Below are 22801 nucleotides of genomic sequence, written 5' to 3'. Positions count from 1 at the left end.
AATAAAATATAATAATTTATATTTCATTGTAGATGGATATACATTTTTTTTGTCGTGCGGGAGTAGGTCTGCAAATGAGCAACAGTCAGATGAGAATAGAACAGACAGCCTCACACACACACACACACACACACACACACACAATACCACTGTGTTCCCAAGATTCATTGCAGTCATTGAACCCTTATGTTGTTTTAATTTTCTGCCAATTTCCACGTACATTTCATAAGAAAAAGCAGTGGTATCATCAAAGGATGAACATGAATGTCCTAATACTGAATCAGGAAGTCTTTATTGTAAATAAGGGTATGATTAACATCTTATAACATTTAGTAAAGCTAAAGATTTGTGTGACAATAAAACTGTCACTCAAAATATTAAGATGAATAGAAATATATGGAACTAAGTATTTTTACTAAACAATCTTAATATTGGATTAATTTTCTGCCATTCATCAATAATAAAAGATAATGTCTTCATCTTCAGGGTCGTCGTCATTAGTGTCTTCTGTCTCAATGTTGTCTATTGTGAACCGTCTTGTGAGAGAGTCCCTGAAAAAGCTGACTTTCACTTTCTGATCACAAGCTGATGATGATCTGGATGTGTCCATCATGACTGCAGTGCACCCATTCATGGCTTTACTGCGCTTCATCCTTCAAAGAGATTGAACATCAATTATTAAACCATTAATGGAGCAATAGGGGATAATAAAACTAGAAATATTAAATGGTTAAGTAGTATTATAGGACAGACCCTGTGATAATTATCCTGCAATCGGTATCCATCTGAGAGCTCTGCAGAATCCTCTCTACCTCCTCCAACAACAAGCCACCACTTTCTATGCAGTCAAATCTGAAACATTAACATTTCAATACCATTTTTTCAATTTTTAATTAAATTGCATTCAAGGACAAACAGCAATTTCTTTTAAACATCCTGAGACCTGATCTCCTGAAGACTGGGACAGACTTCAGTTAAGAACAGACACTTCTTCATCCAGTTCTCCGTTAGACTGCTGATCTTGAGTCTGACCTTCTGCAGACCAGAAACGGAGAGCAAGGTGGACATCAAAACACCCACAAGCTCTTCATGCTCTTCACATCTAGATTATGGGTATAATAATTAAACTTGAGGAATATATACAGTGCATATTTTCAAATTAAGAAACATAAGTGTTTAACTAGAAGCAAACAATTAATTTTCAGGTAAATAATGAAATGGCCGAATCCTTACCCATCTTCTAAACCTTTAAGGATGTCAAGAGTTTCAAAGAGTTCCTGTCCGTCCAGTTTAGAAATCTCTGAACACGGCGATATGAATGAAATGAATGATGGAGATGTTTCAATCATGCTATCACTGGCCAACTGAATGTCGACTGTCAAGCTTGAAATAAAAGACAACTAGATAAGTCCCAAGTAAATTTTTCTATGGTTATATTAGAAATCTTTGTCATTTCTTTACAACCAGTACCGTCAGGGATAAACTTACGTCGAGTCTGTGTTTCTGGTGATGTTGAGAGAGGAACACACACTGAGCTCACTGTGTGTATTACTGTACTCCACCTGCAAACTGACAGGCTGATATTTAAAAAATGTACTTAAATGTACTTTGCTATCTAATCATTGCCTGCTTTAAGTGAATAAAATGATGAGGATGATGTTATGTTAAAATATAATGAATATATACCAGATGTTATGGAGACTGGGAGCTGTGTGACACATGGAGAAGATCTTCACAGCCAAGTTCTCGGTCAGTCTGTCGGTGGTCAGTCGCACCTCGTTCACAGCAGACATCGAGTGCAGGGACAACAACAGAGCATCCACACTCTCCTCAAATGTAAGACTTCTGTTATTGCATGGAAAATGATTAACAAAATTATTATTTAACATTCAGTTTCATGGTAAATGCCAAAATATCCAGTGATTCTTTTTACACTATAGAGATCCCTTTGCATTGGATATATGCTTTTAGAAAGTTTTTCCAGTCACTGCTAGATTTTTCTGAGTTTTCAGACAGGATGAGCTCTATCTCTGAGAACAACGACTTTGTCCTGGGACTGGAGCTGGTGCACTTCAAAGACACTCTGAAATACAAACAGAAATTGAGCTGGCCAGCAAAACCATACACAAAGATTCATAAAACAGTGAAATAAAATGTTCCTATTTGCTACACAAATGTTTTTTGATTACTGTAAGCAATGTACTCCCTTCTGGACCACTCCTAACTGATCTTATTTGTTCTAAATAGACTCATCTCATAAAATAACATTCTGTTGAACAGTTTATGTTACCTGCATTGCCCTGATAATCTCCTCCACATCCTGATATCTGAGCAGACAACATGCTCCACGCTGTCCAGTTCATAAGAATCACTCTGGCTGAAAAACACATAGCCTCTAATAAGTTTCTCAGCAGACAGTATGGTGTTGTAAGGGAAGTAATGATTTGAACAGTAGATGATTCTCACTTGATTTCATCGCTGCAGTCACTGAGAGGAGGGGATATGCCATCTTCATCACTGTCATCTGATATCTCTCCTGCAGACCGAGCCCTGTGTTTAAATTTTTTTGTAAATGTATGTTCATACTCGAAAACTACAAATCCATTAGGCATGTTTGTTAATGACCGGTTATTAATTAAAAGTTATATTATGGTGTATTTTGTTACACATTAATAATTGTATTGCTTAATAACATCACTAGATGAAGCTGGATGACGAGTAATGAGATTGAGTTAGTTCTTCAGCTCTCTCTCTCTCTCTCTCTCTCTCTCTCTCTCTCTTTAACTTTCTCTCTGTATGCTCTAATTAAAATGTGTTCTTTAATAAAGCTTTAGTTAGTCTTCATTGATACAGCTCATCTAGAATACAGGTATCACTACTGCCTTACCAGAAGAATTCATTCCTGCAGTCCTTCTTGATGTTAGCCTTACTTATCTCAGGCCGCTTGACTGTCACAAAACTAAGTCACAAAAATAATAATATGAGATTTTGCCATCGTGAAATTAAATTCACAAAGGGTTCATTGTGCATATATTATTCACTGAGAGGCTGCAAACACCCTGTTATGTGTACTGTGTAAATAAATTAAAGTAAAGTAAATTCTCACTTTAATGTAGTCAGACTGGTGTTTGTCTGAATGAGGTCCAGGACTCTGGATGCTCCATCCACAGTCATGAATCTGAAGAAAAGATCCAATTCCTTCAGACCAGAGACCGAGTGGAGGACAGAGATTAGCTCACTCACACTCTCATCATATTCTAAAGAACTGTAAAAAAAACAACAACAAAAAAACACAGAAACAGATTTTTTTAAATAATTTTGAACTAAAACATTGCCTATTTATCGGTCATTCTCACCATTTAACAATCAGATATAAAAACACTCTCTTTGGTGAAAACATTGACTTACAACTCAGTCAAGTCTTTTAGCTGGTTGTAGGCCTGAAAGAATCTCCTCCAGTCAGCATTTGCATTCTCAGAGGCATCTGTTAAAGTGATGCTTATGCAGGGAAGCACTTTGTGCTCTGGAGGTTTAAACAGGTTGATATCAGAGAAGTCATCTATATATTTCAGATGATTACAGCCAACAGAGAGCCTGCAAAACAACAGAGGACAACCGCTACTAAAAACATTAAAAGTAAGAGAAGAGTTTAAGAAATTGTATTTTCTCTGAATTTCCAGACTTGTCAGAAAGCTAGTGATTGTAGGGTATCAGCAAATCAAACATTCGATCAAGGCCATGATTGAAACACGAAAAGCTGAATTCCACAGAAAGGCCCAAAGACAGCGGGACGTTCGTAAATCAGTTTCTAGGACCAGCCAGTCTGAAGCAAGCCTAAGTAACCAACTCTTTAACAGAACAGCCTTCAACATTAACGCAAAAGAACACATTGATCACAATAACTCAGGATGGAGATAATCAATTTTGAGGCAAGTAATCAAGATTGATGGTCAAAAAAAATGCACAGCATGACCATCACATGTAAATCCATGATAGCAATCATGATCACAAGCTCTTTGGATTGACTTCCCCCACCTATGTATTGGCATAGAAACATTGCAACACCCCGAGCTATAGTTGGCAAAGGCACCATTTGAGTCCAAAAATCCACTTTAAACACTCAAATTTTTATTTTTTTAGCTTTTCAGTCATGTTTTTTTTTTTTTTTTTTTTTTTTTTGTCATAGCTTTTAGCTTTGATTTTTAGCACTCTTTGTGTGTGCTCTGGCTTACACGCCAGCTGCTCCTCCAAAACTATGAGGAGAAATGCCACCTAGTCTGAACTTCTAGCCAATCAGCAACCTCTGGAAACCCCTTTCGGCAACCAGACAATGAAGGGAACCCCTAACAAACAGGCAACGCAAGTACCTCCAGATTCTAGCTGAACTGGTGAATTTAATAAACTTTTAACCTAATAAGTGTTTGATGGTTGATCATGTTTATACAATTTCACATATTCCTATAAACTTGGGATTTCACATTTTCATTCTCTTATACTCATTCTTTTCTTACTTTCTCTCTTCCTGCATCGTATATGAATGTGTGAGTGCATGAATGTTTACTAATATTTATATGTTAATTTGAATAAACATTTATGTAACCTATTCCAGTTTAATATTTTATCTGGTCTTCCAGATACAACTTTCAGTGTTGTACTATAAAATGTCCATGTAACTGTACTTATTCATCATCATGAAAATGAGAATGATGCCATAGAACATTTCGGATGGAAATATATGCTTGCTTTACTGAAGATATGTGCCACAATATACAAAGTAGTACTACAACCACTATACTAACAGCACTACCTTTGTGACTGTGATGATCTTGCTGCATAATGACAATAACATAAGATTAGTGATAATGGAAAAGCACAGTAATATGGACATTTTTATAGTACAACACTTAAGTTGTATCTGGAAGACCAGATAAAATATTAAATTGGAATAGGCTTAATAAATGTTTATTCAAAATATATTAATATTAGTAAAAATTCACTTGGAAGTCACGGCTTGTTCATGTTGTGGGTCAAAGACAGAGAAACTGCACACACAAGGCAGGAGGAGAATTACCAAGACATTCACTAAGCCAAACGTAATGTCAAATACAAAGTCAATATCCAAACCTCATGGTTATCCCAAAGCCAGCCAAAAGTAAAGAAAAGATTACAGGTTTGTCTCTATGGGGATATAGCGAGGTCAATAGCATAGGTCAGGACGTTAGTACGCAATTATTAAAAAATTATTCAGTAAAATAAGATGAAAATCACCACAGTGGTACCTTGGGAGATGTGGTGGAGTTTACAGAAAACAATTTTATTAAAATGTTTAATGAATTTTCAAATATGAATAAATAGTGAAAAAGATAGCATGTTTCATGATTTTGGCATGCAATTATTAAAGAATGATACAGTAAAATGATATGAAAATGACCACAGTGGTACTTGGAGACATGTACAAAAAGAGTCTGGTGGAGTTTGCAGAAAACAGTTTGATTTTTTTATTAATTTTCAAAATTTGACTATAGAGTGAAACTTTTACTATTTTTCATGATTTCGGCATGCAATTATTAAAGAATGATATAGTAAAATAATATGAAAATCACCACAATGGTAAGTATGGACATGTAGAACAAGAGTGTAGTGGAGATTTCAGACAATAATTTTGTAAGATTTTCTTTATTTTGGCATGCAATTATTTAATAATAAACAGTGAAATGGCATGAAAACAGTTTATTTTAATCATTTTTTATATTTTTCCCCCTCACTTTATGTTGATTTTCTCTGCAAAAACAGAATACACCGTACAATAGCAGGTACAGATTGAATGATAAAATGTACTTATAACACTTAAAACGTGATTTAAAAAAAAAAAAAAAAAAAACAATGGATCCAACTTATATAGAATAATGTTAACTGTAAGAAGAAAGGCAGTTGTAGAAAACATAATCCAAATTATGCATTAATTTAGCATCATTCCTCATAAAAAAGGAAAAAGTATAATTTGAACTCAAAAATACGTAAATATAAAAAGAATAATTATAGTAAAATAAATGGTGAAAACATAAATAGAAGGACGTGAATATAAATATGAATACGAATATAAATATATATGACAACCGAATGAGGATTTACTAAATAAGAAGACTGTAGCGTCTTGTACAGCTTGCTCCGTAATCTACCACGCACCGCTGAGAAGATGCGCAATAACCTTGAAGCGCAGATAGTGTGACCGCAGTGCTTTACCTTTGAACTAGCAAAATCTAACAGGCTAGGACAAATCGACAGAACACCAGACTGCGCTGATGTCTTTTCCCAGATATAGCCTAGTTGTCCATTAATTATTTTGATCATTTGTATTAAGCCGCAAACAGGAGGTGATAGCGAGATTGGGAGCGAGCACAGATGCGGGGATGGTGCAAACTGCAAACTGTATTCATCATAAAATTCTTTTTTTTTTTATTATATACGTAGATGTACCCTATGCAAACTGTGTATGGGGACCGGCGGTACTATCTTACCTCACTCCATCATCTCTCATTATACCCAGACTCTCCACATCACTAACAAGAGACATACTGGTTTTCAATCTACCAAAAGAGAATTTATATAGTTTAGTTTTTAGTACAGAAAGCATATACATCCATTTCCATACAAATGCATTGCGACAGTACCATGGTATATATCATGGTACTGTCGCAATGGATTTGTATGGAAATGGATACAAATAATAATATAATATGGTATTTGCATCATTGTACATCTTTGAACATTTTGTTATTCTTACTGCAAGTGAAGTAAGCTAGAACAAGACAGAAAGAGGGCGAACAGACCAGCCGCCCAGCTCTCAATCAGGTTGTTTAGCCAAACTTTTACTTCCTTCAGACCGGGAACAGAGTGAAGGAATAGCAGCAGAGAATCCATATGCTCATCCAAATCTGGGCATCTAGCGAAAAGAATCCATGTATTAGAAGAATTATTAGATTCTCCCCTGGCCACTGTACCAAATCATGCATTCTTGTATTCATCACCCTGTTTGAAGTAAACTGATATCGATGCTATTGGAAATTATGACTTAATGTTATAAGGAAATTCAGAATTTTAAATTTTAACTTTTAAACAATACTATAACTGAAGTCAGTTTAATTCATTAAACTCACTGTTCTGTCAACTGAATGAGTTGGTAAAGCCTTTTGAAAAGAACCTCCCAACTGGCACTAGATCCTTTAAGAGGAGGGAAACTGAGAATGAGCTTCACCAGTGCCGGTTTGTCCAGTCGATGTGGATGTACCGACTCTCCATTGCTACCAGATCTGGAAAAATTCATATTCATAAAGTAAATGTACACACATTAGGATTTAAAATGGTTATGAATTTACATTTCTTTGTCTTGAATTTAAAATAAATAATTAAAAGAACATAGGATATTTTATGCATGTGTTCTAACGCTATATCATAAGCCCATCTGTCCATTGCAAGAATCAATGATGGATTTTTCTCTTCACTGTCGTGCATCTTGAACCTGCAATAGATTTTACCAACAGTTAGTTAACACAACCACCAAAAAATTAAGTCAAAGGAAAAGAAACAATGACTTACTCTTCAAATGGCTTTCTAGAGACCGAAAATGTTGAACAAACCCTTTCCTCATCACTAATCATGAGATTGCTCAAATGAAACCTAAAAGATCAAAAATGTGTTACAAAACAAATAATAGTCTGATTTAGTGAACTTAATTTAAATAGTAAATTTACAGCCAAAGAAATTAACATGTAAATCAGCTGTACATTTCAGTTTTTATGGCTCAGTGGTAGAGCATTGCTTAAGCAGCGCAAAATGTTGTGGGTTCAGTTCCCATGGAACACACATACTGTACACACAAATGTATAGTCTGAATGCACTGTAAGTCTCTCTGGATAAAAGCATCTGCTAAATGCCTAAGTGAAAAAACTGCTGACTACTCTTGTCTAACTCAGGTTCGGATTCATAGAACGGCTACAGGGTGTCCGGTCAGAACATTAGGTCTCACACCAGGAATGTACTTCAGGGTGATTTATTGTGCAAAGATGCGTGTGATTGATTAGTTGCACGCACACATATATCCACACAATCCTTAAACGGGCCACTTCTAACTAATTTAACTATGAAACATTGACTATAAACACATCTACACATCCAGCCTCTATACTGTCTTGGTTCTCACTCCGTGGAAAGATTTGGAACAGTCCAAATCACGAACACAGGCGGGAGGGTTCGGAAGAGTTCACTTTCAAGGGGTGGCCTTTCTTACAGCCGCCTTACTATATATTGGAATGTCATTCAGTCAAAGGAGATTATCTTGGTCACTGGCCTTAGGTAAGTTCTGATTGGCAATTCCAGTGCAGGCCAAGTGTTGATTCCTGAGCTTCTTGGTGGCCTTCGCTGAGCCAGAGGATGCTACTCTTTTTATGTCTCTCCAGATGTATCTAGGCAGAGGTTTATCTTGTGGCAAGAGGCATACCTGATGGAACATACCGCGGATGTCACTACTGATGGCAACAGAGTGCTCCCGGAAATGCAGAAGGACTGCCAGGAGAGATGGACCAAGTGTTGGACCAGGTAACAGTAGCTCGTTCAGGTTGTGCCCTTGATATGTTCTTACTGCTGCTGGCCCACCAGGGGGCCCCAGTCGGACTGGTTCTATGGGTGTGAGGAGGTGAGGGCAATCAGAGCCAATGAGAATAACAGGATGTACCATGTCAAGTTGTTGTAGAGGTAACCCTGCAAGATGCTTAAATTTCTGTTGCAGGACACTAAATGGGTGTGTATGTTCTGCCAGACCGAGTGCTTTGGCTGTGAAGGCATTACGGATCTTGTAAGCTTTGCTGGGGTTAACAGTTTGGGACACAGTGAAAGTCACTGCCGCCCCGTCAATGATCTGGGTATCCTGTCTCACTGTACGAAGTACAAGGTCCTCTGGCTCCCCCACAAGTCTTAATTTCTGCACTGCATCATGCAGAATGATGGTCCGCTCTGATCCATCATCTAATATGGCGTAAGCCTCCATTGCCACATTGCCATTCTTGATCAGAACCTTGGTCACTTTGAGAAGTACTTTAATTCCGGAGGTTGGTCGGTCAACATATAAAACTGCACTGGAAGGAGCTGCACTTGACTGAGATGGCTTGACCTGGTCATTGACATCATGTAGTTCCATAAGGTGCTTCTTGTTGCAGGTTGGGCAGAAAGTCTTTAGTGTGCAGTTAGCTGCTTGATGTCCACGACCACAACGCCAGCATCGGTTCTTTGTCTTTATCCAGTCTATCTTCAGGTCTTTGCTAAGAAGCTTGAAGTTGTCACAGCCATTCAGATAGTGTTTATTATTGGCACAGTATGGACAATAAGCTCTCACCTTCTCTTCTCTGACTGAAACTGGTTTAGACGTGGCTGACGACATTGATGTGGAATGTGACTTGTCGGTACCAAGTAGAATGGTAGTTGGTCTGCGAAGTTGCTTAGACTCTCTTCTCACCTCTCTGCCACGCACTGAAGATTCCTGCCTTGTATAACAAGTGTACTGGCTATTGTCTTCCTGTACTTGAAGCTCATATTCCAACCAATCAGCGAAGTCCAGCAAAGTAGGATTAGAGACTTGCAAAAGGTGGGTGTACCGCTTGAAACTTGATCTGAGATCATGTGGCAGTTTACTCAGGAGTCGAGACACATGTGATCCACATTCCAGCTCTACAGTACCTTTGTGGCCAAGCTTCTGCAACATACTGACAAGCGAACGCACCTGCAGTCCAAACATCCTGAAGGCCTTTACATCTCCACTGCGTATATTAGTTCCATCCATCAGCTCAGCGATTCGTTGCAGGGCTAATTGGTGGGGTTGACCATACATCTTATCCAGAGCTTTCATGGTGTTGGTGAAGGGAAATCTGGAATTGCTGTAAGAGTCTGCCACAAGGTTGGCCTCCTCCAGTTTCAGATGGTCTGTTAGGATTTGAAATTTGAAACGTTCTGTGGCATCGTCAGGCAGGATGTTCTCTAAAGCAATTCTCAGTCTTGAAAACTCCCTAGGGTCAGAAGACGTTAGGCAGGGGATGGTAGGGGCTGGACCTCTGTTGATTTTCTCTTGGCTACATGAGGGTAAGAAATGATCTAAGCTGTATTCTGCATGGGCTGGCCTCCTCCTTTCCTATGATGGGACCACGGACTCAGACAGCTAAGGTGGCTGGGAATATGGAGAAGTGTGGGAAAACCTGAACTGAGCTGAGTCACTATAATGTGCTGTAAAGGAGGGTCTCTCATGAGGGGAGGAAGAAATGTTCATGTTTCTCATATCTTCAGTCAGCTCTGAGCTTTCCTCTTGCACAGCTGGGTGTGGCAGTCACTTAGTGGCAGATGGTGGCAACCTGGAGCGTGGAGCTGGTATTGGGCGGTATGGCTGTAGAGTCTGAAAGTTTACTGCTGGAGAGTGAGAGCATGGTGATAGCATTTGTGGAGTGACCGACTCGGTAGAGAGCTCTGCTTCGATTTCAAGCTTTGAGGCTCATGTCATAATGCAGCATTCTGTTGACGCATCTCTTGGAATGCTGAAATGATCTCAGGGAGCTGGCTGGATTGTCGTTGCAAGGCTGCGTTCTCCCTTTTCATCTCCTCTAATATGGCTGTAAGCTCTGGCAGCTGTTTCACTTGCCTTTGCAATGCTGCATTCTCCTCTCTCAGCTTCTCAGAAGTACAGTCCCATTGGTCAGTCAGTATCCACTCAGAATGTTCTGATGCTTGGCTCACTGGTGAAGTGTATCTGGAATGACCTGTAGCACTTGCTGGTTCATTCTCCAGTACTCCCTGGCAGGTAAGTGACCGTGATTGCTGTTGATGAGACCCAGGTCCACTGAGCTCAAAGTCTTCTTAGTAGGCTGGAGGGTTAACTCGTCTCCTCGGCCGCACAGCAGGGGCTTCTCTTTCTGGTTGAGACATGTCTGTAGCAATCCACACATCCGGCTCGATGGACCATGAAAAAACTGCTGATTACTCTTGTCTAACTCAGGTTCGGATTCATAGAATGGCTACAGGGTGTCCGGTCAGAACATTAGGTTTCACACCAGGAATGTACTTCAGGGTGATTTATTGTGCAAAGATGCGTGTGACTGATTAGTTGCACGCACACATATATCCACACAATCCTTAAACGGGCCACTTCTAACTAATTTAACTATGAAACATTGACTATAAACACATCTACATATCCAGCCTCTATACTGTCTTGGTTCTCACTCCACGGAAAGATTTGGAACAGTCCAAATCACGAACACAGGCGGGAGGGTTCGGAAGAGTTCACTTTCAAGGGGTGGCCTTTCTTAAAATAAGTGTAATTTATTGAGAGATTAAATCTTAATATGCAAACATTGTTTTCTCTTACTTTATGTGAGAAATCTTTGGATTGACTTGAAGGTAGGACAGAATCTTAGAAGTCCAAATATCTGTGAGGTACTCAGCTTGTATGTCCACCTCAGTTAAACCAGGAACATGACTTAGGAAAGACAGCAGTGCATCCACATTCACATCAAACTCAGTGTTTTTCCTGGGAACAAATGCACAAATGTTAGCAAATAATAATAAAACAATATGGGGAAATTAGCAGAATTGATCTACATGTCTGAGAAGCTCCTGAGGTTTTGAGATGTCTTGAGTAAGTCAGTCATGGGTATTGCAGAGAAAGGACAAAGACCAAAGGATATTTTTGAAAAACCCTGATAATAACAAAGACCAGCTTCTCCTGAGATTTCACCCTGATGCCCGTTTGAGTGGCCAACAGTGAACCTGAAATGAGGAAAAGCAATTATTAATTATTTTATATTGACAAATGTATCTTCAGCTTAAGTTACACAATGTTGTATTTTTGTGAATAAATTCAAGAAATATTAACTGAGAATAAATTCACGAATGAATATGAAATATTAATTCACTTACCAGAAGGAATCGTTTTTTCTTGCAATAGTGAACTCTGAGCAAAGACTCTTGTCCATGTTTTCTGCTTGACTGGCAATACATACACTGAGAAAACAAAAATGAAACCAAGATTAAACTCAAAAACCTAGAAAAAGATTGTATGTATGCCTGTCCATCTAAGACTGTTAAAGCATTAATATACACTTTAATAATTACAACGCATGTCGTTTAATCACCTCACATTAATTGAGAGCCTATATGGAATTTTTATACAAAAATATGCCAAAGGTGTCACAGTGTCTGGGTTGTGTTCCCTGGATTTCCACTAGATGTTCTCCTTTCCCACGGTGTCTGTCACCTCATTAACCACATTCCTCACGTCCCTGCCTAAATCATTGCACCCAGCTGTCACTGGTTATCAATCATTACACTCTGTCAATTTCCCATTAGCGTTCGTCTTTCCCTGTGTATTTAACCCGGTCTGTCTTAGTATGTGCCACGGAGTCCTTGTTAATTCATGTCCGTCAGTCATCGTGCCCTAGCCTTGTGTCCTTGTCTAATTCATGTTTTGTTTATTCTTGATTTGGTTTTGTTTGGTATCGACCCCTGCCTGGACTGTTTATTCTCTTTGGATTGCCCCTTAAATAAAGACGTACCCGCAATTGGATCTCTCACCGTATCCTTGTATCACCGGTCGTGACAGAAGGACTCCGTCACAGCAAAGATCCAGCGGTATATGTCAGTTGATGTTTCCCGTTCCCCAGCCCGGATGGTGGAGCGGAGAGCAAAATATTTAAAGTTGACTGCCCTCCGCCAAGAGGGCAATGAGGTGGGTGCCATGACACAGGTGTTCTGGTCCCTGGCCAAGGGCATGGGATACAATGACAGGTCCCTAAAGGATTATTTCAACAGCAGGCTGGATGACCCGGTTCCTCAAAGGGAAGTTTAATCATTTAGAGACATTTGAGTTCTGGGAATCTGTGTGCTACTGCAGCATCGGCTTCCATGGGATGCCCCAGCCACTCCTGTCTCTTCCGGTGGGGTGGTCGTCAGCCCAGCACCACTGCCCAGGATGGCCACCAGCCCAGCCCCGTTGCCTAAGATGGCCGCCAGCCCAGCACCACAAGACAAGATGGCCGCCAGCTCAGTGCCATAGCAAAAGATGGCAGCAAGCCCAGAGCTACTGCCCAAGATGGCCGCCCGTCCAGCGCCACTTCCCAAGATGGCCATCGGTCCAGAGTCATGGCCCAAGATGGCCACCAATCCAGCACCACAGCACAAGATGGCCACCAGCCCAGCGCCACAGCACAAGATGGCTGCTAACCCAGCGCCAATGCCCAAGTTGGCCCCTGGTCCAGCGCTACAGCACAAGATGGTCGCCAGCCCAGCACCACAGCACAAGATGGCCGCCTGTCCAGAGTCATGGCCCAAGATGGCTGCTTGCCCAGCGCCGCTGCACAGGATGACAGCCACAGCTGACCCGCCAGAGTCGAGTCAGGTGCTCGTTGACCTTCCAGAGTCAAGTCATGTTCCAGTTGATTGCCCAGAATCAAGTAAGATTCCTGTTGATCTTCCAGAGTCGAGTCAGGTCCCGGATAACCCTCCAGAGTCAGGGCCAGTCACCGACGACCCTCCAGAGTCAGGGCCAGTCACCGACGACCCTCCAGAGTCAGGGCCAGTCACCGACGACCCTCCAGAGTCAGGGCCAGTCACCGACGACCCTCCAGAGTCAGGGCCAGTCACCGACGACCCTCCAGAGTCAGGGCCAGTCACCGACGACCCTCCAGAGTCAGGGCCAGTCACCGACGACCCTCCAGAGTCGAGTCAGGTCCCGGATGACCCTCCAGAGTCAGGGCCAGTCACTGACGACCCTCCAGAGTCAGGGCCAGTCACTGACGACCCTCCAGAGTCAGGGCCAGTCACTGACGACCCTCCAGAGTCAGGGCCAGTCACCGAGTCAGGGCCAGTCACCGGCGACCCTCCAGAGTCAGGGCCAGTCACCGGCGACCCTCCAGAGTCAGGGCCAGTCACCGGCGACCCTCCAGAGTCAGGGCCAGTCACCGGCGACCCTCCAGAGTCAGGGCCAGTCACCGTTGACCTTCCAGAGTCCGAGTCAAGTCACCGGTGATCTTCAGGGACCGAGTCAAGTCACCGGTGATCTTCAAGGACCGAGTCAAGTCACCGGTGATCTTCATGAGCAGAGTCAAGTCACCGGTGATCTTCATGAGCAGAGTCAGACCACCAAGGATCTTCAGGAGCAGAGTCAAGTCAGCATTTATCTTCTGGAATCCAGTCTCAAACACCATAGGGTTGCCAGAGCCTCGTCAGGTCCCAGTCGAACTCTATGAGCACCTGACGGATCCTGTTGTGGCCACGGAGGCTACTCTTAACTTGTTCAGATTCTTTGTTTCAGACTTGCCCAACCAGACTCGTCCTCCTGTTGGTCCGGCCGCACGGTTGTGGTGGTCTTCTGCACCGCCCTGGAGGCTTTCTGCATCAACCACAAGGATGTGGTGGTCTTCTGCTCCGCCCTGGGGGACTCCGATCTCGACCACATGGACGTGGTGGTCTTCTGATCTGCCCTGGGGGGCACCCGTTCCGACCACACGGTTGTGGTGGTCTTCTGCTCCACACTGGGGGGCTCTCGTCCTGACCACACGGTTGTGGTGGTCTTCTGCTCCGCCCTGGGGGACTCTCGTCCTGACCACACGGTTGTGGTGGTCTTCTGCTCTGCCCTGGGGGGCTTCCGCCCTGACCACACGGTTGTGGTGGTCTTCTGCTCCACCCTGGGGGACTCCGGCCTCGACCACAAGGACGTGGTGGTCTTCTGCTCCGCCCTGGGGGACTCCGGCCTCGACCACAAGGACGTAGTGGTCTTCTGTTCCACCTGGGGGGTCTTCCGCCCTGACCATACGGTGGTGGTGGCCCTCTGTTCCGCCCTGGTGGGCGCCACGTGATGTCCTTCATGGAATTATGTTTTGTGTTTTTTGTTTTTTGTGTTTTTTTCTTCTGTCTGTTCCCCTCTGTTAGCCTGGGCCTCTGTCCCTCCCCCTGAACCTCCTCCGCTCCACCTCCCTCCGGGTCTCCCTGTTTTGTGTTACACTTCTGGTGTCTGTTCCCCATGTTTTTGTTTTTTCTGACCCTCCGTCCCTCCCCCTGAGCCTCCATCTGTCCGCCTCCCTCCTGGTCTTTGTTTTGTGTCTTGTCGTGGAGCGTCTGGGAGCCGCTCCGTAGAGGGGGGGTATTGTCACAGTGTCTGGGTTGTGTTCCCTGGATTTCCACTAGATGTCCTCCTTTCCCACGGTGTCTGTCACCTCATTAACCACATTCCTCACGTCCCTGCCTAAATCATTGCACCCAGCTGTCACTGGTTATCGATCATTACACTCTGTCTTGTGTCCTTGTCTAATTCATGTTTTGTTTATTCTTGATTTGGTTTTGTTTGGTATCGACCCCTGCCTGGACTGTTTATTCTCTTTGGATTGCCCCTTAAATAAAGACGTACCCGCAATTGGATATCTCACTGTGTATCCTTGTATCACCGGTCGTGACTAAAGGTTGTTTAATGTGATCATTTACAGCATTTAAAATAAATTTTCAAAGTGAGATAAAGGTATTTGTTATCAGTAATGACACCCAGAGAACATCTATTGCTCCTGATCTTGACTCTCTATCACTAAAATCAGTTCAAGAACTTCGAATCATGTTTGATAGCGTTGCATGTGCGTGACATTCTCCCCGCTTCTGACAGTGATTTATGTTGTTGGATTTTGTTGTATCTTTTTTAAGCAACATTCATATCTCTTCAGTAAAGAACTTTGTAAACACTTTTTTAAAAGGTGCTTTATAAATAAAGCTGTATTTATGTAAACTTACGCATATCTTCCCAATATTAATTTACAAATTTGCCTATATTAACATGCATTTAAATGTTGAATGTTCCTGTGTTGTCAGCTGCCTGTTTGTGTTTGTCATTGTGTCTGGTTTACCTGAACTTTCTTTCCGTCATCTCTTTAACAAGAAAATTCATGGTTAAATCGACACTGGTGTTGCTGATGTTCCTCATCACCAGCCGAATGTTACCCACTGATGTTTGTCCATTGAGGGTTTTCAGGATCTTCTGCACACTTTCATCTGACAGGGCTCCATCATCCATACTGCAATGCATTCACAACACTGCTTTACTAATCATGATGTAGCACAAGAACATGGGTCAATTCACCATATTGTCTTCTTTACTATTATTTATAAAAGTAAAACATGGATTTATGGTGGACGCATAAATATAAAGAACACAATATCTATAACAACACTGCTGCAGTTAAATTAGTTACCAGATTATGGTTTTATAAGGCCATTTAGTGTCTAAACTAATTTTTAGAGAACTTTGGCAATGTTGCATTTACAGATATAAAGCATAGGATATGCATAGAAATCACAAGCAAGAGAACATTACGTCAAATAGCCCACGTTCTTTCTTCTCCCCAGGGCTGATGTCAGGAGGGTAACATCAGCGTCAGATATTGAATCAAAATCCAACCTACAAATAAATAAATGACAAAATCAGTTTTCATGTTGCAAACAAAACCTCTTATACTATAATAAAGAAAACAATAATAAGAATACATGGCATATAAGATGATATAATGTTAAAAAATTTTTGGACACTACTGTGATGGCGCTCTTTGAAATAATAAATAAATCCCATTGGATTTGAATGGTATCACCAGAGCCCTGCTTGTAAGAGCGTGTTATTGAAGCAGACTTACCATAAATTTGTACACCTACAAAGCACAGGGTGAAGCATCTTTAGATCTTTCGCATTGCTTTTGACTTCCATAGTTATAATGCGTGAAGAATACTGGAGACAGTACATCACGACATGAGAGTCGACCCCCTTCAAAGACCAGTGGATGTTAATGCCTGAGCGTTCCCACAGCATCATGACGTTCTTCAGTACGTTACTATCATGCAGCTCATACAGACAATGAAGAATGAAATCACTCATGTAATATGTATCCATGATGTTCTTCTCTATAACTTTGCTGATCCATATCTCCAGCTCTGCGAGAATAATGGTAGATGTCGACTTTGTGTGTTCCCCTGGGATTAAACGGCTCACTTTCTTGTTCGAGAGACCAAAAAGGAACCGGATTACAGGTAAGAGTTGCTTATTGTGCCTCCCATTGCCTGCTAATTCCAGTAGGTTCCTGACTTTTATTTTCGCCTCTGCCTTGTCTGTTAACATGTAGAAGAGAGCGGTGAAGAACTCCTGAAAGCTGAGATGCAAGAACCCAAACATCTCCTTTAGATAAATTCTCTCTTGATGGTGAAATTTGCACAGGAAGGGAATGTTTGGTAAATCTGAGATTGCCTTTGGAAGATTGTTTCTGGAAAAAAGGACTTGGCGTTTTGGCGTTCCACTCTCTGCAAGCTGACCCAGGTTCTTGAGGAGGTTGAGCTCGTCATGCGGATTCAAACTGCTGTGATGTTTCAAGAGTGTGAGCACAAAATCAACAAATATGGATGTGGTTGTTGTCAACTCGCTAGTTGCAACACCATTCTTCCCTTTTCTCTTGAATATTGTGCAGACGATCCAGCAGATGACAGGGACGAAGCAAGCGGTGTAGAGCATCTCATGTATCTTCACCTGCTCATACACTTGACTTGAAAACTCTTCATCCTCAAAGAACTTTCGGAAGTATTCACTCACTCCTTTTTCCGAAAATCCCATGATCTCCACAAAGCACTGTGGCTTTTTCAGAACAATCTCCAGTTTGTCTACAGAGGTGGATCTCGTAGTAACTAGCAAGAAGGACTCTCTCATCATATGTCCTTTCAGAAGAGAGCAAACAATGGCCTGTGAATGGGATTTGATGTCTGGTTTTGGAGGCAGTAACACTTTGGTTCCTGAAAGCACGAATTCATCAAAACCATCAATGATGAACAAGATCCTCTGTGGTATGTCTTTTAAGATCTGACCAATCTCTTCTGGAGCTAAACTACAGTTCAGGAGATCCAGCAGGCTCACCTCACCAGAGAGCCCGTTGAGCACTTTGCATCTCAGATGAAACACTACATCAAAGAGTCCAGCGTAGAGCTCTCCAGAGGCCCAATCCAGAATGATCTTTTGTGCAGTGATTGATTTCCCACTTCCAGAATCACCTTGGAGAATGACAGCTTTTCCAGTCACCATTTTGGAGCCATTCTCTGGGCCGAAAAGCTGATCAAGCCTGATGTTTTGGTTTCTTTGATTTGTTTCTCTGGTGCTGAAGAATCTTTCCCCTCTGGAGCACATCTCATTCTCTCGCTCTTCCTTTTCTCTGTGTTTCTGAATAATCAGCGGTTCAGTGTAGCGGTCATTAAGCAGCACCTGTTCACCGGCACGGGAGGTGTATTCTGTAATGTAGACATAGTCGGACAGCACGGACTTCTTGTATTCGGTGATCAATGTGCTTGTATCTGTAAAAAAAAATTTACACAACTGTCTTATTGCAAATTTTAGATCACAGTTATTTCACCCAGCAGTTTCATGTGCATTTCTAGTAACATTTTGTACTTTATTTTATTACAAATTCAATGTTTCTGTTTCAGATGTATGTGGAATTAACAACGATGGGAGTAACATTGCAAAACCATTATCAGATGTACTAATGTGAATTTTATCCACTTCAGATAATCTCAAATAATTTCACATGCTGTGTAAATTCAAGTAGATTTTTACAAACCTGTGACTTCAGATTCAGGTCCTATAGCAGAAACAAAAAACCTTAAGTTAAAACAAAATATTTTAAAAAGTATAAAAATATATGAGTTTTATTACAGTTGTGTTTTGCTGTGCTACGTCCACCAACCAACAGAGAGAGATGCTTACACACACACACCTGGGAAGTAATTAAGAGCAATGTTAATATTTCCAGTGACTGTTGAGTTCTGTATCACAGGTGCCGAAATAATGCTTCCATTCTGGGCACAGATACTGATTTTAGAAACAGCATCATGAGGCTCCACAGTTCCTCTTTTGTCTTCTGTGGAAAAGGAAAGAAAAGACAGATCGCTAAGGTCATTTTTAGCCATATTTTACCTGCAAATCAGCCCTTATCTTGTAAAAAAAATAATAATAATAATAATGCACTATTAACAGAATAATTATATTTTAGCTTAAGATGTTTAAGTTAAGCTCTCTCATGTAAAGTCTTCTTTTAAGTTCTTTAAGACTACCACTAGGTGGAGCGCTAAGCATATGTTTTTGTATTCTGATTCTTTTACTGAAGAGCACGCAGTAAAGTAACGCACTTTTTTGTTCACTGCTCAAGAGTCTTTATTAAAAGCAACACATCTGACTGGCCTGTTTCATGTGTGACTGTAAGTTACCATTATTAGAGACATCCATCTGCTGTCTTCAGTATATCTGAGCACTCCTGTAATCTGAAATGACCAGCTCAACCTGAAGAAAATAGGCAAGATGTCATGTAAGTGTCAATTATGGGAAAAGGCAAGAAATATTTTATGTTTTGCGTTCTATAATTTAGCAGTATTTATCGCATCAGGGGCGTAGCCATCTTTTCAGAAGTGAGGGGGACAGAAATAACATAAATGGTATATATACCATTTTGCTGCCATTACAATATAATATAAAACATTTCATTATAAAATTTCTGTAATCTATCTACAGTTTTTGAACAGCAAGATTTTTTATGTTTTTTAAAGAAGTCTCTTCTGCTTACCAAGCCTACATTTATTTGATATCTAGAATACATACATCTCCTATATCAACCACCAGGGAGGTCTGCGTTCGCGCCCTTTGTACAAGCTGGCGCACCAGATCCTGGTGTGGTCCCAGAGCAAACTCCTCTCACTAAGAGCAGTATATATTCCTGGGAAACAAAATGTGGGAGCAGACATACTGTCAAGGCAGGGGCCGAGGCCCGGGGAATGGAAACTTCACCCACAAGTAGTGAAGCAGATATGGAGAATATTTGGCAGGGCTCAAGTAGACCTATTTGCATCTCAAGAGACGTCTCAATGCCCCCTTTGGTTCTCTCTAGTTCATCCAGCTCCTCTGGGACTGGACGCTATGGTACAGACCTGGCCGAGGCTTCGTCTGTACGCATTTCCCCCTATTGCTCTGCTCCCGGGAGTTCTGGCGAGAGTGCGCCGGGACGGGGTCCTTCTGTTGTTAGTAGCCCCGTTCTGGCCGGGCCGAGTATGGTTCTCAGATCTAGTCTCGCTCCTTGACGGCTCTCCGTGGGAGATACCGATCAGGACAGACCTTCTCTCGCAGGCGCAGGGTACGATAATTCACCCTCGCCCGGAGTTGTGGAAGCTGTGGGTGTGGCCCCTGAGGGGGCACAACTTTAAGCAGCCGGTCTCTCAACCGAGGTTGTTGAGACCCTTCTCCAATCCAGAGCTCCCTCAACGAGGAAACTGTACGCCCTGAGGTGGAAACTATTGCGGCCTACCACGCCCTTCTCGATGGCCAGTCTTTGGGAAGACACCCCTTAGTTACACGTTTCCTCCGCGGTGCGCTGAGGCTGAAACCTCCAGTACGGTCCCGTATTCCCCCGTGGGACCTGGTCGTGGTGTTAGAGGCAATGTGCAGACCCCCATTTGAACCTATTCAAGATATCTCAGACAGACATCTTTCACTTAAAACCTCCTTTCTGTTGGCTATCACCTCTCTGCGGAGAGTAGGAGACCTTCAGGCCCTCTCTGTGGCCCCTACTTATCTTGAATTTGCACCAGGCATGACTAAAGCGTTCATATACCCTCGAGCGGGATATGTTCCTAAGGTTCCCTCTGTTACACCACAACCTGTCGTACTGCAGGCCTTCTGTCCTCCTCCCTTTCGGGAGCCCGACCAGGCGAAGCTAAATTGTATGTGTCCAGTTAGAGCGCTGGACGCATACGTCCACAGAGCTGCCCTGTGGAGAAAGACCGATCAATTGCTTGTATGCTACGGTCCCCCCAAGAGGGGTTTTCCTGCTTCTAAGCAGACTATCAGTCGTTGGATAGTCGAGGCTATCAACGCTTCCTATGAGTCCTCTGGTCGTCCCCCGCTGTCGGGAGCCAAGGCTCACTCTACCCGGGGTATGGCGGCCTCCAAGGCCTTCTTAGCAGGTGTATCCATGCTGGACATCTGCAACGCTGCGGGATGGTCCACGCCCTCCACGTTTGTCAGATTCTATGGCCTAGACATGCCAGTCACTCCAGGCGCTTCAGTCCTCCTGACCTAAGCTGTGCTCTTCGGATACACACTAGGCAGGGGTTTGGTAGTCTGGCGGCGTTGGTACTCGTTCCCCAAAGCGCTTTTGACGCAGCTCGAGTTCCTGAAGAGGAACGTCTCTAGGTTACGTATGTAACCCTAGTTCCTCGAGGGAACGAGACGCTGCGTCTCGGAGCCATAACCCCCGGCACCCCTGCCGGCGCTTGCTGGTACTCGAAGCTGATGCCAGCTGCGTGGCACGTGCTTTTATAGCTTCCTGGTCGCTTACGTCACTCCGCCGGTGACGTCACGCTCTTCCATTGGTCTGATTTCACACGATATTCAGAGTCGCGCACGCTGGGCGCGTTCCCCAAAGCGCTTTTGACGCAGCGTCTCGTTCCCTCGAGGAACTAGGGTTACATACGTAACCTAGAGACGTTTAATGTGTTCGTGTTTCCAAAAGTGTCTGTTTTTCTGTGAAAACAACTGTTTTCATAAAGTGATAGCTGGACGCTTTTGTCCATAGGAGTTTCCTGGGATGAATTTCTGCGCGAGAGCGCCCTCCGGTTTCGAGTATGAATGAAACACACACGCACGCGCGCGCGCGCACGCACACACTCTGCAGGAGAGTTTAGGGCTCCGTGATGTTCATTTCGCCTTCTGGATTCTAATAAAATATCACGTCATGCGCAGACTATCCTGTCTCTTTGAGTTTACATCTATATTTATTCACACCAGCTCTTGAAAACCTCTATGCGAACACACTTGACCGAAAAAGTGCGGGGAACAATTTCCGTGATATTAAAAGTGGGAGGGGGACACGTCCCCCGCGTCATCTACGCCCCTGGGTAGCATAAATTAGCTTGGAAATGCCATTTACTCCCAAATGAGTTCTCTATATAGCAATGAGTTCGGAAACAATCACAATCATTTGTTCATACCTCCTTGACAAAAAATGAGAATGGTAACCATAGTTACCAGAGCTGTCACGTAAAAGCGTAGCCTACTAAATATAGCAGCAGCTAGCATTGTTATACAGTAAACAATGGCACATAGAGTCTGAAAGACTGACTGCGATCCTGTTATGATTTTACAATAGTAGGTTATATTTACGAGTGAAGAACTAGTCAAATCAAGGACTACATACAGTACAAAAAGAACGTTGGATTATGTAAAACGATCTTATAGTTATGATGACAACAAACGTTACTTGAAAGATGAATTGAAAAGTACGAGCTGGTTGAATGTTTTTTTTTTTTTTATCTTGGTGATTTTTAGTTTAGTTTCGCTTTTTATCTGTGTTGAGCAAATGGTAAAATAAAGGCTAAATGTTATACTTCGTTTTTTTATGCACTGTTAAACGTCATGAAGAACTTTTTCGCGTCTCTTTGTCGATGGAGATGTTTAATAAAATATTTATTAGGCTACTGGGAAATGATTTGTACTATTAATAGTTGTAAAGTCCAGAAAGTCTTACCTTAGCACATTTACATGTAGCTTCGCTGTGTCCCTGAGCATTTGTCCTGAAATGATGATGCCCAGGAGGAAAATACTTTTACTTTTCATTTCAAGTGTGACCCGCCTTGACATCATCATTCTGGGCTTCTGTCACGAACTGTAGTCTGTACTGAAAATGAAAGCGTTCACTCAGACACACAAACA

General features: G+C 42.3%; 1 protein-coding gene across 1 annotated transcript; it reads right to left on the bottom strand.

Moving 5' to 3' along the window:
• Positions 1 to 325: 325 nt before the first annotated feature.
• Positions 326 to 22728, bottom strand: LOC113113517 (uncharacterized). The gene is made up of 27 exons (XM_026279748.1): positions 22617 to 22728; positions 19309 to 19381; positions 18819 to 18962; positions 18663 to 18683; positions 16704 to 18396; positions 16391 to 16474; positions 15924 to 16091; positions 11956 to 12039; positions 11638 to 11805; positions 11405 to 11566; positions 7597 to 7677; positions 7445 to 7519; positions 7158 to 7310; positions 6785 to 6943; positions 6519 to 6587; positions 3409 to 3594; positions 3107 to 3265; positions 2888 to 2959; positions 2467 to 2550; positions 2291 to 2377; positions 1934 to 2083; positions 1687 to 1845; positions 1489 to 1569; positions 1234 to 1383; positions 944 to 1102; positions 754 to 852; positions 326 to 653 (listed from the first exon to the last, which is right to left on the bottom strand). The coding sequence occupies exons 2-27, from the start codon at positions 19325 to 19327 to the stop codon at positions 455 to 457; spliced, it is 4665 nt and encodes a 1554-aa protein (XP_026135533.1). The 5' UTR covers positions 19328 to 19381; positions 22617 to 22728; the 3' UTR covers positions 326 to 454.
• Positions 22729 to 22801: the final 73 nt, after the last annotated feature.

Source organism: Carassius auratus, chromosome 2 (genome assembly GCF_003368295.1).
Source record: "Carassius auratus strain Wakin chromosome 2, ASM336829v1, whole genome shotgun sequence".
NCBI classification, from domain to species: Eukaryota; Metazoa; Chordata; class Actinopteri; order Cypriniformes; family Cyprinidae; genus Carassius; species Carassius auratus.
The sequence above is the reverse complement of the archived record's forward strand: the minus strand, read 5'-3'. Positions and strand labels throughout refer to the sequence as shown.

What these genes read in the sequence shown, in the direction of transcription:
- LOC113113517 (XM_026279748.1), bottom strand. An exon ending in CCAAAGATTTCTCACATAAA is followed by an intron (nt 7,678 to 11,404) that starts GTAAGAGAAAAC and finishes TTGATCTTTTAG; the next exon opens with GTTTCATTTGAGCAATCTCA. An exon ending in TGCAGGAATGAATTCTTCTG is followed by an intron (nt 2,551 to 2,887) that starts GTAAGGCAGTAG and finishes ATTTAAACACAG; the next exon opens with GGCTCGGTCTGCAGGAGAGA.